At 29.3% G+C, this 19,152-nt stretch overlaps 1 protein-coding gene across 1 annotated transcript in view; it reads right to left on the bottom strand.

Annotated features, from left to right (window-relative positions):
• Positions 1 to 4,864: 4,864 nt before the first annotated feature.
• The window catches only part of MED1 (Mediator complex subunit 1), a 49,599-nt gene continuing 35,311 nt past the window's right edge, over positions 4,865 to 19,152 (bottom strand). The window contains exons 10-13 of the mRNA XM_075381674.1: positions 17,566 to 18,064; positions 15,103 to 17,523; positions 14,490 to 15,036; positions 4,865 to 6,657 (exon numbers count right to left, since the gene is read on the bottom strand). Of these exons, the coding sequence (XP_075237789.1) occupies positions 6,566 to 6,657; positions 14,490 to 15,036; positions 15,103 to 17,523; positions 17,566 to 18,064 (3,559 nt within the window). The 3' untranslated portion in view covers positions 4,865 to 6,565. The remainder of the gene's footprint in view (positions 6,658 to 14,489; positions 15,037 to 15,102; positions 17,524 to 17,565; positions 18,065 to 19,152) is intronic.

Here is a 19,152-nt window from a genome sequence, read left to right as displayed (position 1 = left end):
TTTTAATGTTATATTAATAGGTGGCCCTTAAATCACAAAGGGAAGTTCTAGTAATAACTTTCTTGATTTTTCTTTTTTTTTCCTTTTGTTTTAAAAGTTGAGGTCAGTTGTCTGAAAATTAACCATGAAAACATTCATAACCCTACAACCTACCAAAAAAATATTCAATCCCGAGAACGCAGCAAGCTTACAGTCACCATTTTAATATTAGCTTTGTGCGCTCAGAATCAATGATTCATTGCTTAATGGATCGTTTCCAGCAACAGAGTTCTGTAACTGACCTTCCACATATCAGGAGATCATAGTCAGCTAGGACAGAAGGAAATGTGGTACATGTACAATAGAATGTTGAAGAAAACCAGAAATCGGCTACTTAAATTCATATCTCTTGTACGTCAATACAATGCATTTTCCATGGGTTGCACCTTTTCCCAAACAAGATTCAACTGATAGAAGAAATAAAACCTTAACATTATCTCTGACTGCTAAATTATACAGTCCAATTTCAAAAATTTGCAAGCGAAAAAAACAGTTTTATTCACCATCTGATTACATGCGATGAGGCTCAAGTGCACCTGAATGGTTTGTAAAGATTCAGAACTATAGAATTTGGAGTACCAAAAGTCCAAGAGTTAACAAACAGCAAGAATTATTGTACTGTCTTAAATGCACGGTTTCATATTGATAACATCATCAGACTATTCTTCTTATACAAAATATTTTTGATGAATTAATAACTTCCAGATGATCTGCAGCAGATTGGCCACGACGATCTACAAATTTATTCTAACAGTCCCCAACTTCTTATGGGGAATCTAAAAGAAAGGGTATTTTGAAAAACCCAGTCAATTCCACAGCTACAGTAAACTATTTTTGTAGAAATTAGGGGGGCACTACAGACACTGACTAACAACTGTCATGGAACATGCCATGGAATCAGTTTATGAGGCCGAAAATGAAAAAGATTTAAAAGATCTAATTTTCTGTTCATAGTAATAAGTAATCTTCACGAGTGTTCTTTATTGTGATCATAAATAAAGAAATATTAACAAACAAAAATTAACTTTTTCAACCCTGTCGAGACTTATGGGCCACCCAGTTTAAGCTACTGGAAGTCAAAAGCAACTATATGATCATGAAGGAAAAGTACAAAAACTCAGTCTAGTTAATTCATTATAACATAACTAAAAACTAAACCAAAATTCTTTTGGCACTTTAATTCAATGTAATAAAGTCTATTTGTCATCAACACAACACATTTTGAATTCTAAAACTATCTGTGCAACCATATCTTGAACCAAAACTATTGAAGAGCGAATACCGTAATATAGGTTTCAACTTAATTTGCATAAAAATGTGATACACGTCTCATAGGTAAATGACCGGTTAGGCAATAAAAATCTAGTTTTAGTATGTATTTCTGGATTAATCGACCCAAGGTTTCAGTCGGCAATGAACCAATTAAGAGGGAGTCGGCTATATTTATATTTTACAACATTATTGAAGTAAATAGTTTAATCAATTGTAGAAACTATTTATTTTATAATTAATAAATAATAATTTTACTAATTTATTTTTGTTACAATAAATAAATATAATTTAATTAATATATTAGTTTAAATATTTACAAATTAATATATATATATATATTTATACATTAGATCGTGATGAATCAAAAATAAAATTAACATATGATATGGCAGAAATTTTGTCATTAACACAGATATACAATAATAACAGTCATTAACACAGATATACAATAATAACAGTGCTACAATAATAATACTATTAGTGAGCTATTTGTCACCTTAATAATTCCATACAAAGAATAATTTTAAACACGAGAAATAAATAAAACCTATCCAAAAATAATTCTTAATTAACTGACATTTTTATGTTTAAACAGAACAAAGGGAATCCTCATTAGTAGAGTTACTGATTATCAGAGTTAAGGCATTAATGTGTATTGAAAGTACATTACAGTATACATGACTAGTAAATAATAATTTTAACTAACAGAAAGGTTAGACAGCATTTCTTTGTTAATTTTTACTAGGCTTTAAAGTGACTGATGGATTCACAATGTAAATCCATTAAACATTTGTTTATTTACTCATAACTTTTGAAAAAATATAAAGAACAAGTTTTATTTTCTGAAAACAAAGTGTGATATTCTTAAAAATGTTATGATTCACCGATATAAACTTTTAATGTAGCAAGCTAGTTAAGTGAAGTAGTCGGCACAAGGGCAGCCGTTAATTATGCAAATATAAATAGGAAAAAAGTTTGACAAAATCTTATTTTATCTTGAATCCAAGAAGGTGTATAAAATATTTTTACCCAAGATCTTCCAAGAAATTTGTAATTAGGTACTTTTTATATATAAAAATTGAATAAATATAAAATTACTTTTTTTTTAAAATGATTTCACTGCAAATTTTTATTAAAAAATGTAGCTGAAATGCTAAAATTAAAAAAAATAAACAAATTGTTTAAAAAATGTTCTTTTCATTTAATTTTTATCAACGTAAAGATAATGCATCCAGTTTCTAACAAGGGTTGTATACAAATTAATGTAAAATACTGAGAAAAAATTTCACTCTGCCTTAAAAAATACATTTTATTAAAAAAAAAAACCAATGCTGATGTGGTATACTGGTATTACTTTCTTTTTCATACCATTTTACAGTCTAATATAAATTTAGAATATAAAAATCAATGTTATATTTAAATTTTCGTGAACAATAAATAGTTGAAAATGTTAAAAAATAATCCAGTTTAGTACAAAAAAAAAATTTTTTTTTTTTTAGTTTTACTACTGGAAAGCATTACGATAAATAATTTAAAAACTCCAGATGTCTTCTGTAACCTACATATAACGTGTTAGGAAAGATATCTAAACTGTATAGTTTTATGTAAATTTATTTCATGCCGGCTTCTGAATAAGATATCTTTAGTCTATTCCAAATAAGAGATAACGATTTTTTTACCTACACTTTAATCATTTTGTGTAAAGATATGTTACATTTACTGATACGGTCAAATAAATGACAACACCTTGGGGACGAAACTGCATTGAATATTTATAAAAATAAAAGACAGTTTATTTAACTTATTCTTTTTATCTGTTGCTATTTTATCCTTAAAACTTCATTATTCCAGGAGATTTAGAAACATCAGGATGTATGAAAGTAGAGTTTACCATTTTAGCCAAGCCTTCCAAAGGCTGAAATAATATTTTTTTTCAGTAAGTAGTAAATAAATATTAACGATTAATTAAAAAATCTTACTTTATATTTATTTTAAAATTAAATAAACTATTGATAACTTTAAGAGTGTATGATTAAGAAAAATGAGAAGGAAAAGTTGTGATAAGAGCAGAAATCCAACAAAGGTAAGATTCAACTGTAGAAACAAATAAGATGTGGATATGGTTTATCTTGCTGCTTTTTAAGTAATATAGAACAGGCAAAAATAAATTTGAAAAAAAAATCTAAAAATTAAGTAACGATTCAAGGGGAAAATTAAAATAAAAAAATTGGCTAATCATGTTGTGTTCTTTTATCTGAAATTAAAGATTACATATGAAGAAATATTAAATAGTCTAAATTCACAGATCGCAAAGAAATTGAAACGAGACAAAAGTTTAATATTAACCTACCGCTGCTGTAAATAAATTAGAGTTGTTTGCCATTAGGCAACACATGCTGTTCATTACAACAATATTTTTTTTACATTTTCCTGCTCATTGCTGCAAATCAATGAAATCATTTGAATTTTTATATTTTTCTCAAGCATATAATAAGACTAGCTATACGTTTTAACTTCATTACTTGATGTAATACATTTTTGCATTTATAATTTCTAGGTTGATTTTTCGTTTGTATATTTTTAAATTTATAATTTGAAAAAATCCTTTGAGATGATAAAAAAGTAGCGAGTACTTACCAATTTTGGTAACAGATTTATTCTTTGAAGATACTGAATATGGCAAAAGTAATTTACCAGTTTATACTAATGCCAGATTAGGTGCTGGTATCAATAATCAAAACACAATTCTCTTCAGTGTTAAATGAATTTTAACAAATAAGCATTCTGTTTGCAAAAATAATTTTTTTTATAATGAGCAAGCAGTGGAATATCCAAAAAAATATAAAGCCTTCGCATGGGGAGATGTGCTGTAATTTAACAGTTAAAAGGATTAAATTTATGTAACATATAAAAAAGTGATTAACATCAGAAAGCAAAGTAAATATTAGAAGAAAAAAATTATAAGGAGAAAGTGCTTTGTTGCAACAAAAGTTGGGGAAATAGAGATTTATTTTTAAATATGGTAAAACAGAATAAAGTTGAAATTCAGACAAGTTGATAAAGTTACAAATGGAATAGGCTTTCAGAAGAAAATACCTGATAGTTTGACTATTACGTATCTATCAAAATAATGTTAGTTTATTTAGTATCAGTAATTGAAATGAAAAAGATACAATACAAAGCTCTCTCTCTCTCTCTCTATATATATATATATATTAATTTATTTAAATTAAATTTTCTGTAGTCCATATCTCCTCTGCATGTAAAATCTAGCTAATTATACAATATAAAACTTATTCAGCCATTCCACAAAGTACAGAATTAAAGAACATTTTTTACCTTACTTTTTTTCATTAAAGCGCTTTTGGGCATAAGCCCATCTTAAGTAATGTTTTTTTATAAATTTTACTTTTTTACACAATAATGTTACCTATTATGTAAATGTAAAAAAGTAAAATTTATAAAAAAACATTATTGAAGATGGGTTTATGCCCAAACGCGGTTTAATGAAAAAAAAAGTAAGGTAAGAATGTTCTTTAATTCTGTACTTTGTGGAGTGGCTGAATACGTTTTATATTATATAATTAGCTATAAATATATATATATATATATACACACACTGAGAGAGAGGGGGGAGGATAGGGGGAGTGAGAGGCAGGGAGAGAGTAAAGCAAATAATACCACAGATGTTAAAAATAACAACTATACTGAAATTTGCTGTCAAAAGAACTGCACAAAATAAAAAGAGTTTGGATATGTATATCAAATCAGTTGTGACAAAAAGAAGTCAGAAATTTTTAATCTGAAGTTTTTTTAGAACCAACAATACTGATTATTTGGGATCTTATACTGTAGAGACCACACTTTAGAAACTTTATATTTTTAAAGCCTTAATATAGTTAACATTATGTAAATAAATTAATTTCTCATTTTTTTCCTTTTGCTATTTGCCGTAATTCAATTATTACCGTACTTTATTTGTCAGCAAGCTCACCCAATTTGTGAAGTTGATAAGGGCATCAGTTAAACCAGACAGATGGAAGGTTCTGAATTCATATCTCTGAAAACAATGGTATAAGGACGATGACTTATTTGAGCAAATATATCTTAAGTTAACTCCTTCTGCCCATTTGAGCAACAGATCAACATTACATTTATAATATGAGATTAAAGTGATTAAGGTTAATTTACAATGAATGACCTAAAATTTACTTCCAAAGACAGAAGATATACTGGAGATAAGTAAACTTTTCACAACTCTAAAAATATTGTAACCTTAATATGGAAATTTGTTTTTTAAGGCATCTACAAGTTTAGAAAAAGGATTTTAAAGGGGTTTATTTTTTATAAAATTACTTACTCTTTAACTCTGTTATATCCTGTACCTAGGTGATTTTAAATGAATTTAAATTATTATTACTGAAAGTTTAAAGCATCTGCAAGTTTTGACCCTCTTATTTCCTACCTATTAAAGCAAAATGTAATAAGTATACCTTTCTACTTACAGGTGATAAGGGACAACTTATATTGAAAGAGGTATCTAAGAGTACAAGACTCACAAGCCGATTTTACTAGGAAAATCAGTTTACTTTCGTTTTCCATCCACAACATTATTTTAATTTGTAATCGCTATGCTAACTTGATCGAGTATCATATGATATTCCAAAAGTCTTCAAACATCTAAAGCAATTTCCTCAAATCAGAGCCCAAAAACTGTCTTTTATTAGTTAAGTATATCTATCGGTAATTTAAATCTCTAGATTGAAAGGATATGTTATTTAATTAGAACCAAACAAAATAATGATTGCCTCAGGAAATAGTCCCCAGTTGTTAATGTTAAAAAATATCTCATCGGTTAGATTACGAACTATGTACTTCCTGTATGGGAAGGTGAACTCTATCCAACCTTCTGTAATAAATGTACGGCTAAGGCGTTAGTAAACCCAGGATGTGATTGATAAATTGCTTCAGACGGGTCAAAGAAAAATATTCATTATATTATATTATAAAAATAAATACAATTTTATTCATATATTCATATTACAACAAAAACGAATTGAATTATCAATAAAGGAACTTCACAGAAGAATAAATTACAAACATACGACTAATTTGGAAATCTTCATTTAAGTACATAATTTTCTGAACCTTCATGCACTTCATACAATTTATTTCTCTAACATACAACTTAATAAAAAATCATTTTACAAACAATACTGCCGAAAGTTCTGTCATTATAAATTATTTTCAGGTACTAGCCATCGTAGTGAATTTTCATGCCACAGAAAAATATTGGAAAAATGCCACATCCTCTACAAGGTAAGAACAACAAGACTTGTGTCGACTCTATAAATTGAGATAAAATAAAAATTTTTTAAAAATTATTGTTATATATTGAAAATTAAATATAAAATTAAAATAGGCTTATTATTTTTATTACATCTTAACAGCAACTTGTTAATTTATTAGCAATACACTTAAAATATTTTCCTTATAGCTATTAAATAGTTTTGGTCCCTGTAAAAAGGTTTTTTAAATTCCAAATAACATGAAAAATAAGTTTTCACTAGATAAACAGAACAATTGCTCAAAATTAGGAATGCTTTCATGTAATTTGTATATAACATGGCATGATTTTTTTTTTTCAGAATGAATAATCAATACACAATGAGGATCCCCTCCCTGTACAATACTAATATTTTAATATTAAAACAGTATTAATTTTACAAGGCGCCAGACAGTTGGTATATTTCATACCATTTTCTTTTAATCGACCCGAATTATATTTTATATAAATATATTAATCTTATATATATATATTTTTTGTGCTTGATGAATTAATTCACTACATAAGCTCAAGGCTTGTGCTTAGGAATATGAAATGTAATTTTTGTAGCGTATGAAAAAGGCCATGCCTGACCAGGATTCAAACTGGGCAAACTGGGTTCTCGGATGATACTTAACGTAAATTGATAAAGTTAAAAATGAAATACCTTCTGCTACATAATTTGACAGACAATTAAAATCCATACAAATTTATCTCATAAAATTAGAATAATGGGAAATAAATATTAAAATGATGCAAATAGTATTACATTAGACATGAGCTATATGAAGCTAATAGCTTTATTATTAATATGTTGTTTTCACATTAAGTAAATGAAGCTCATTCTCATGGAAAATATGTAAAAGCATTATTTTCTACAAACTAGCATGACTAAATAGTCATTAGAGTTGGATACTTGTTTAGATTTATTTATTTTTTTTGAGAATAACGTTATTTGACCAAGAGAATCCTGACATAAAAGTCCTGAGGCCGATATAAAATGTTCCTAAGAACAAAATTATATTCTACATTTTAATATACGGAAGCGACTCTCATAACAAAGTTCTAAGTTCTTATAAACCACCGCCTATTATGTAATTACCAGAGGTAGCTGAAATGTAATGCACTTTAAAATGTAATGGAAGAACAAACTGTGGCACAAAGTGACAGATGCTATCATCTTGTAGTTTCATTCCCTTAATGCTAAGATACCAAAACTTAGTGGATACATACACACCCTCTCATTTTGTCAGTTGCCATTATTAAGGAGACAAGTGCGCCTGTAACATCAATGTTTCTAAAACAACATACAGCAACTGAATTTTCAGCGGCGGAAAAAGTGAATGCTGATGACATTAATTGTCATCTAAAAGCCATTTATTGTAATAAAACTGTTCATTGAAAAAATGTGAAGGGGAGCAATAAAACTTTGCGCATCAGAAGATTAGTAAAGTGAATATCAAGGTTCATCCTCAATGCAGTGGTCGACTAGTTTCTGTGACCGATAAGAAACACCAAAAGGAGGTGGATTAATAGATTCAAAACGGCCATTAAAACACCTTAGGAGACATGCACACAGTGTTCAATATCCACAGAGTCGATTATTCTGCAACACAACAACGCTGAATTATACAAATCATCAGGTTTCTTGTGAAGCTGAAATCTGGTATTCCATTCCACACCATTCATACTCACCGATTTGGTGTGATGCAATTTTCACTTATTTCTACAATTAAAGAGGAATATTAACAGTATTCATTTCCCCACAGATGATGAACTGAAGAACGCAACGAGGTCATGGAGTCAAGGAAAAACTGCCAGCATTCTTCATCAATGGAAATGAGAAAACTGGTTGACAATCAGGAAAAATATTCAGCTGTAAATGGTGACGACATGGAAAAGTTTTTGTAGAAGATAAAATGCATTTTTATGCCACATTCACTTCATCTGACTACCTCTTTTCAACTGCGAATTATGAGCGACTGTGCATTACATTTCAGCTACCCATTATAAAAAAAAAAAACTATATTGGAAAACAGATACAGGTTAAAAACAAACCCACTCTTACTGAATATTTTATATACTTGTACTACAATAATCAAAAATATTTAACGTAAAAGGTCATTAAAACAAATAAATAGAAGAGCGTGAGAATATAACAGGGAATTACATTAAAGAATGGATTGACAAAGAAATGAATAACAAATGGATGAAAAACAAAATACGGGCAAGATTGATGACACAAGATTAGTCATAAGGGTTAGCAATATTTACATAAGCATATTTGTAACAAAAACAAAGATTTCCATTCGCTGAATTAGTTATAACACAGAACTGGTATGAAACCACAATACATTTGACAATTATAACCATAAATAAATTTAATGTTTTAACCTTTTCCCATCACAATGATCCGTGGTTGATTAGCGCTCCGCGAAAATATGTTGGTATCTGATTGCCTCCCTTCATAGTCTTATGCTACTCTCTTGTGAAAAAATTTCAAAAAATTACAGTATATTAAAGAGATTTAACAGATTCTGACAACAAAAAACCGTTATGATTGGAATTTTTTATTCCTGTAACAACAAAAAATTGAAATAGTACAAAAATTATGATAATTTAATTGCAGAATTTTTTTTGCGCAGTTCTACCGCGTTTTTTATTAGCGAAATTTTTTTTTGCTTTGTGTTTATGAAACAGTTTGCTGATTTTAAAAATAATACTTTCAAGCAAATCGGTTGCAAATTGGGCAAAATATGATGAAAAACCTGTGTCATAAATCACAGATTAGTAACATATGTTAGTATAAGTGAAAGTAGATTCACAAAACTACGTTTTATAAAAATTCGCACCACTCAAAAGGCTATTCAGATTGACTAAAAACCATTTTTACGAATCGATATGTGTTACATGTTTACCGATATCATTTGTCAGAAAAGATATTTATAGACCTCAAGTAAAAGTCACGTATTTATGACCACCAATTTCTTCTTTTTTTTTGTGTGCCGTATATCATAATTTATTATATGTTTCAATACATCGATATGTTGCTAGTAAGATAAGCTATTTTTGTAAATAATAAATAAATCCGTAATCCTCATAGCAATTATAATACACAAGTCACACACACACAATCACATTTCTGCGAAAGAAATGGTCATATTCTTTCTAGTCTAAATAAAACATTTTACATCGTATAAACATCGTTCAAACTGTGTAATAAAACCGATTCCTTTGTGAATATAAAACAAAATAACCGACTTAGATGTCATATAAAATGATTTTGTAACAGCGTTTTAAAACTGACGCCGTACATAACCAGTTCCAAGGCTACATGATCTGAAAAGGTTAAAACACTTTTTTGTATATTATGAAAATGTATATACACAATGTGTAATCTTTTTTTCTAGAGTATTTTTATAGTTATTTAACTGACAAATTCGCTATTACGAGTATACAGAGGTACATAAAACTTTCATAATTAAATTTAGCTATAATTTTATAAGATGTAGCACACAAATAATTTTCCCTTATGTTGCATCCATTAATAATGGAAAAAAAACCTAAATCTAAGACAAGAAAAAAAAAACAAAAAATTCATGGAAGACATCTGAGCTGCCAATAGAAGTGATAAAATGAAATCTCAAATAAGTATATTAAAATAGGCAGTGATGTGATCAACAACAATCAAATACAGCCAGAAATTTTGTTGATTAAAATTCTCAAAAAGCATCGTACAGTAAATTGTCAGATCACCACACCACAATTGATTTAATTTTGCATTGACCACAGATTTTTATAAATTCCAAACAAAACAATTAAATGAATTAATAAGAAAATGGTTAGAATAGAACAAAATATAGGAATCAGGAAGGGAAAAAAGCGCAAGGAATAAAACCGGGCTTATAAGAATTAAGGGCAAAAGGTATATAAAGTGAAGTGTGCTTTGAAGATATGAAAAAAAATCCTTCTGACTGTACACAATGAATAAGGTAATGGAATTAAAAAAAAAAAAATATAAATTTGAAAGATTGTTCTTAATAAACTGTACTTGAATCAGACAGCAACTACGAAAATAATTGATTCACCAACAGTGATTTTTTCTGGGAAAAGACTGAAGGTAAAGGGTGCTGCTTATTATAACAAACCTTGAGAAACATGACTGTTGAAGATATCATAAATAACTCTCTGGAAAAAGTGAAGGAATCAATCTCGATGGAAGGAAGATAAATTGAATATAAAGTTTCCAAATAATAAGGTATTTTAATGAGATAACACACAGATAAATTATATTGAAGTTAAAAGATATTACAATAAGGTGCAGTATGAAAATTAATGTTACAAAAACATATTATTGATAAAGTAATGGACATATGTAAACATAAGTTTAAATGCATCCTCTACCAATACTGTAAGAGTTTAGAATAAAAAACACTGATTAGCTGTTATAAGAACCATTCTGTGATACTCCAGGGCAAAACACTAATTTGAATTCAATTAAAAAAAAAAAAAATTCTTTCTAGAAACTGAACTGAACAAGTAAAATAATACATAAACAATACAGATGTTAACAGAAGATTCAAAAAAATAAACCAGAATAAGTACGGTCAGGGTAAATCATTTAATGGAAAAAATATATAATTAAAATGAAATCAGCCAGAAGTAACATTATGTTTGGAATATACTTCTATACGGGTAAAAAACTATGTTTACTTATGAGAAGGAGGGGGGAAAGGCAGATGAAGTCATTTAAATTACAGACATGGAAGAGATGATATGAGTAATAACAGATAATTTGCTCGCATTATGGGTAAACTAGGATATAACATGAGAGAACGGTAAATAAAAAAAAACAACAGAATATGCGAAGGGGACTGAAAAAGAGGAAAAAATTATAGGCAATCTAAAACAAAGTAGGAAAATGTCAAGTTTTATTTTCTGAAAATAAAAGATAATGAAGATGGACATGTGCAAGAGATCTACCTCAGAAAAGATAACTGTTTGTAGGATAATGAAAAGTTTATTGCGGTAAAACGCCAGCTTCTTTATTATCAGAGATTTCTAGTATCTGATGAGACAGCTACCCATTTCCTAGATAGAATAGTTAAGAGAGTCTCTAAGACTATATTCTTGTGTATGCATTATGCTAATATTTTTTTTTGTTGTCATTAGAACTATGTTTAATGCACCAACATAAACATATATATATATATATATATATATATATAAATAAAACAATTAAAATTTTTTCATTACATTTTTGCCATACATTCTAACTACTAAAATAAATTATGCAGTTTGGTTTTAGCATATTTTTAATACTATTTTGGTCATTTGTTATTTTGGCTTAAAAATAACATTAAAATTATTTTTTAATTTAGACTTTGAAAGAAGACTTTCAATAATTTGAAAAAAGGAAACTAGAAACTATTCAGACTTAATATCCATTAACACTGTTTAAAATGATTTTAAAAATATGCAATATTTTTGATTTATTAAGATTAAAAATATTTCCTAAATAAAAAAATCATGAAAATATGCCATTAATTAAAAAGAATCATAACCAGCATGAAAGTCATATGATTAACTGATATAATGGAGTGGTTTCCTTTACCTATTTAAGTAAAAAATATTTATCTTCTTTTACAAACAGGATTTTTTTTAAAACCAAATTTGTTAAATATCAATAGTACGATAACTCAGATGATAAATCTCAGTATATTATATTTATTTTATCAATCAGGTGTTTAGAATAAGGGCTGTTCATTAACTATTTTAAATTTGATTGAAAGGGGAAAAAATTAACTGGATTTGAGAGCTATTAAGTTTAAAATCATTGTTTAATTAATTCATTAGGTTTTAAATTGATAACACTGTATAAGGAATTGTGAACATGATACTACAGAAATCTTATTGTTGAAATATAATTAGATATTTGGTTTGTTACAACACACTGTAATCTAAAAAAATTAAATAAATAAAAAACATCTAAGAGGACAATCACACGTCGATTAAAAAAAAAGCTTTCTAGAAATTATTCTGAAAAAAATTAAATGAGTTTTATTCAAAACTAGAGGAACTTTTGAAATAGTATGTCGATGTGTTAATCACTATTCTGTTATCGCCAAGATGCAGTGGAATTTTCTTTTAAAGTAATAATTGACACATTACTCTACTTTGTTTTCACGCTACAGTCATATAAATGTAGTTGTGTTTTATGAATTCCAAGTGAATTTCATACACAAAGAAAATTAAGATTCTTGAAAAGAAATGAAACGCGTTACGTGAAGTTTTGTTTTCAAATCGGGCAAAACATTAACAGAAATTTTGAAAATGATGCAAAAAAAAGATAGAGTAAATATGTATGTGACAAAATATGTTTTCATCAGTATTCACATTTAAAATTAGACACAACATCTGTGAATGATAATGCAAAGCCTGATCTGCCGTTAACCTGATCTAATGAGATTTACATAGATAAGAGCAAAGCAGCGGTACGGGAAAATTGTTGGTTGACCGTCTGAATTAGAAAAAGAAGTAAAAATTAGCAAAAGTTTATATCGGAACAATTTAGATAAAAAACTCAATAATCACTAGGTCACCGGAAAATTTGTTACATTGTTTCTTCAAGGTTGCTGGTAGATGAACGAAAAGAAAAATATTTTGAAATCGGTGGAAGTTAATAAATCAATCAAACTAGGCTGATAAATAACTGAAGAACATCACAACAGATGATGAGAGATGCGTGTAAGTTACGATGTAGAAATTATGTGTAGGATACAGAGTAGTAATTACAGAATGGGTGAAGAAATCATTACCTTGGCCAAAAAAGAGCATATCAGTCATAACAAATGCTATCATTCATTAGGAGCAATCTCAAGAATTTGAAGCATTAGCAAAAAAAAACAAAAAAACCTCAGACATATTATGACAATACTGCAATGTAATACTTGACACTCCTCTTACTTGAGTTTTTGGTGAAAAGTTACACAATTATTTATCAGTCTTCTATTCTCCTACTTTTATACCTGCAAACTTTACTGCTATGAAAACCACCCTGAAAAGATATAGTTTCCAGATGATAGAAGAAATGAATAAAAATTGGATCGGCAGGTTCCCACATAAAACATATACTAGAATGCACAATAACAGAGACATTTTGCTGATTATGGTGAAAGTGAGGAACACTAGTTAAAAGAAAATAAATCTTTTTTAAGTTGTATAACAAGTAATTTTGAAAAAGTCAGTTTTTTGGGACAAACCTCACATTTCATTATGATTTAGATTTAGAGAAAATAATAAGAATGAGCGACTTAAAAGATCTCTTCTATCAGATATATAAAAGAAAACAAACTACATATGTAATGAATAACAGCAGACTTAATCTTAAAATCTTGAATAAGAACAAAAAAAAAATGTGTATAATAAGGGTTAAAAAAAAATACTATCTTTGGTCATTAAACTTCAATTGCCCATAAAGGAAATAATGTTGCAAACTGTTAAATTATTAATAAAATAAGGTTGTAGACAAGGTCAAAATAGAAAAACAATATCTAAATGTTTACATAATATTCATTAAAGCTCACCCATTAAAAAAATATTTACCGTAAATGTAACAAATTAAAAGCGAGGCAACCACTCCAAGATAATATATAAATATGAGAAAGAAACTGTAGTTTATGGCATATGATTAAAAAGCCATACATAATTTGCTATGCAAATGTACTGCTGTGTAATTTTCACAAAGTACTTATACTTTTGTAAAACGCAAGACAATCTAACAAATAGACCGAAATCTTTAATCGACATATCTTTTTTAAAACAACTAAGTCTTTGATCGTTAACTATTTACCGATACCGACTAACGCTTCATCCATTAATTCATCATCGGTAATACAAGGCGACGCTGAATGAGGTGACGGTATAATCAAGGGTGATGGAGCAGGAGATTTAACAATATGTACTTGGACAGACGGTGAAGCAGGAAAAACAGGAGGTGGTAAAGGTGGCGGCGGTGGAGGAGGAGGTGGCGGTGGAGTATTTTTTCGTAACGGTAAAGATGAACTGATATGTTTATCGTTAGGAGTCGGTATATTTATATTAACTTTATTAATGGGTAATGACGCGGATATATCTAATAATATTTCAGCCGCTTCTTGCGGTGTTGTTATTCCCGATATTTTTTTTAAATCTATCGACGTAGAATCTAATATCGAATTAACAGCATTAGTTACGCTACCGGTAGTTGGAATTGATGATGACGGGCCAACAATCGTATTATTACTTGTATTACTAACGCTATTATTTGTAATATTACTTAAAACAGCTGCATTCGAATTATTACTAGAAATATTACTATTACCCGAACTACTTATATTACTAGAAATATTTGTAATACACTTATTATTATTATTATTACTGGAATTATTAACATTAACATTATCAGAAACTATTTCTAATTTTACATCGTCTTTCTTATTACTAATAATATCACTAGAAACTATGTCATGTCGATTATCTGCATTAACCGACACTGACAAATTATCAAGTTGAATTTCATCGATAATTCTACTAGTGGATAAATTTTTACCATCTAACTGTTTACTTATTGTTAAATCTGTTGCTGCAGATACACTTTGTATATTATTATCACTACTAAGCTTTTTGAAATCAGTACTATCATTATTATTATTATTAGTATTATTATTATTATTATTACTACTGTTATTATTGTTATTATTATTTGATGTTCTAGCTGATAATTTTGGGATCTGGAAATTTGGATCAAATGGTTTAATCTGTGGTGTTATTAAACTGGCAATGGATGCACCGGCTGAATCCGATTTTAAATCTTCACGATCACGATGTGCACTCGGGCTTAATTTTTTACTATCACTTTTAACAAAGATTGATGAAGAAGATGATGACGGACTCGATGATGATGACTTTATTACACGCTGTTTACCGTCCTTACTTAATCCTGAAGATTTAAAATTTTTATTAATAGCACTATTTGAAGAAGACATATTTTTTGATACTTTATTACTCGTTTTATTAATAGTTGTACTACTACTCGATTTTGAAATAGCTTGCTGTGGTTTTTTCGAAGCTGGTCCACTGTTTACACCTGGTTTCAATCCGGTATGTGTTTTTGGTGACCCGGATCCAGATGTACTGCTACTAACCGAACTTGATTTTCCACTTGATGATTTCGAATCCTTGGCTCTAGTCTTATTTATTGTTATTTTCATACCGTCTGAGCTATGTTTTACCATATACTCACCCGGTATTTTACTATCTCCAGGTTGTTTGTTACCGACCGCAGCTTTATCGACCGACTTACCAGAAGAACTTGTATTACGATCCTTAACATTATTTGTACCCGCACTTCCACTACTATTTGCATTCGCTGAACTAGCCTTTCCACTCGCACTACCGGATTCATTACCGGTCGGACCTCCAACTGCATCTGTACAATGCTGAGCTGACTTTAATTTATCAATAACAGCCGATAATGAACTTTTACGATTACGAATCTGCGGCTGCAATTTGCAGTCCCCCGATGATCCTGACCCGGATGGTGGTGTCGATCCACCGCTTTGATTGGTCCCAGACGAGGATGTAAATTCATTAGAACTAAGATCTAATTGTTTTAATTTAACGCTAGACGATTTTAATTTTGGACTTTGATGACCGCTCGATGACGATCCCGATGAACCGGTCGATTTTCGTTCTTTATCTCTGCTTGATGATTCTTTACTACTAGAAGTCTTCGACTTTGATGAAGAAGAGCTATCTGACTTTGGCGAACTAACTGCAGATTTTAACGCCGACATACTTGGCTTACCTGATCCAGGTGAAGATGTACCGTGTTTTGGACTACTTTTTGGACTTGAATAAACTGGACTCGGTGAATGTTTCATTGATTTTACCGGTGTTCTTATTGTGCTAGGCGACGAAGGACGGGGTGAACCGCAATCAGCTGGTTTAATACTTACTGAAACCGGTTTTAATAAAGGATCTTGTTTTGACGGTGGGCCCATACCAGCGCTATTACTATTCCCCCCGCCGCTGTCATCTTTACGTCGTTTACGTTTGCGTTCCTTATCATCGCTACTTTTATTACTTTTACGACTAGCGCTGCTACAACCGGTTGTAATATTATCTTTATTTGATGTTGTAATTGGTGTTATTGTAATCGAGCTAGATATTGTATTAGTTAACGGTATAATTTCAATACCAGGACGTCGTTCTAAACCGATAACAGAGTTATTGATACATGTTGTCGGAATCGGTGTGATACTAACGGATGGTGGAACTAGATTTTTGTTTTCTAAATCTAACAATATAGAAGAAGGTGACTGTGATGAAGATGTTGGAGTTGAAGATGATGAAGATGAGGACGTAGTTGAAGATGACGACGACGAAGATGTTGATTTTTTCATAATTTTTGGCTCTGGTTCGGCAATTACATCTAAATCTTCTTTGACATTATTATTATTATTGTTGTTGCTATTATTACTATTACTATTATTATTGTTATTATTATTACTATTATTATTAGATGCAGATACAATGGAATCATTACTACTTGATGTTTCTAAAACAATTTCACAATCATTGTCATTATTATCATTTGTTGTTGGCTGATCTTTTGTTTGTTTCCATTTACGTTTTTTACCATTATTATTACTATTACTACTACTTCCCATATTACCATTATTACTACTATTACTACTGCTACTACTAGTACTAATACTATTACTACTGCTATTATTATTATTATTATTACTACTACTACCATTGTTATTACTATTATTATTATTATTATTATTATTACCATTGTTAGAACTAGTAACAACTGGAGAATTATTATTATTATTATTACTACTATTATTATTACAATTATTATTAATAACGGCTATTACATCTACTGTTTCAGTCTGCTTTTCTTGTTCAGCAACCAAAAGATTAAATATATTATTAGTGTTTTGAGGAGATGAAGATGCAACCAAATTCACTTTTTGTTGTTGTGGTTGAACATCATTCCCAACCGTTGAATTTATATTATTATTATTACTATTATTAGTAGCAGTAATCGACGACGTTGATGACATATCCACTGTATCCGACATCATTTGTTCGCAATCTGTTTCCATTAAATCAGGATCAGGTTTAATATTTAATTCATGTTCCGATGTTCCTCCTCCAGTACTTCCTCCTCCTCCGCTTGTACCACCCCCACCACCTGTATTTCCTCCACTACCACTATTACCCCCACCGCCACTACCACCAGGTCCACCACCGGGTCCACTACCGCTTCCGCCTCCACCTAATATTCCATTAGTATCCGGTTGGTGGCTTTGATTTGATTCCCTTTGCCAACTACGTATAAGCGCTCTCATCGTTATCGGGATGGACAAGGACCTGTAAAAAAAAATGAATGTTAGGTTAAACGGTTTACAAATATATTTTTCAGCAACATACTTCTTTTTTTAAATTTCTATGTTGCGACAAGAAGTTTAATTTACTGAATCGTTTCCACCCGGCGGTACTAAAGGAAGTGTTACAACACATATTTTGGTTATCATCGTACCAAAATACTAAATTTTAAATGTAATATTAGAAAAACTGTTGTCAAATTATTAGTTTCAACAAATCATAATAAACCGATATAACAATTCACATGTCTGGTTGTGAATTACTTTTCCAAATGATTTTGAAGGTCCATAATGGATGTCTAAATAAATAACCGATAATACAAAATTTATACGCACATAATATTGAAACAAATCCACTGTACATATGTACACACAAAAATAATTTCAACATGTAAAATTTAAACTCAAGACTAGAAGCAAATATGTATTATTATATCATAATAAACAATGTGAATTTGATTAAATAAATAATTTATTAATAGCGATTAATAATAATAATTGCAACTCATTGTAATTCATTTAAAAAAATGTTTTATAATCTAATATGAATGAATAACGAATGATGAGTTTAAAATTATTATAATCATTTTATTTGTTAAATAATATAAATTAAAAATATATACAGAAGTATTAATAGGTTATAGTTCACAGTGCATTACTGAATGATTATTAAGGTGTACTAGTACAAGATTCATGATTGCAAGAACACTGCACAGTGTTTACATCACAGCATTCTTGATAAAATCAACAGATGCACGTAAGTATTTTCCTTCTAATAATCTATTTACGTACAGTAAAATAACAAAAATAAATTAATTAATTAGTAATTTTTCTTGGATTTCTGTTTATACATTTTCCCTTATTTAGTCTGCACCCATGACAGAAGATATCAACTGTTCAAAAAAATTTCTATTATTATAATCCCTTTGTTTATTTCAAAATGTTGACTTCACTTGAAACACACGGTAGAAGAACAGCATGCGGTAAATAAGATTTTTATTTTCTGAAAGTGTAAAACTGGAAATTCACTCGCAAATGTTAAAACTAGTCCTATTATCAGTCAGATTTTTTCAT

The sequence above is a fragment of the Lycorma delicatula genome, chromosome 13 (genome assembly GCF_047948215.1).
Source record: "Lycorma delicatula isolate Av1 chromosome 13, ASM4794821v1, whole genome shotgun sequence".
NCBI classification, from domain to species: domain Eukaryota; kingdom Metazoa; phylum Arthropoda; class Insecta; order Hemiptera; family Fulgoridae; genus Lycorma; species Lycorma delicatula.
Note: the sequence above shows the minus strand (reverse complement) of the source record. Positions and strands in the feature narration are given on the sequence as shown.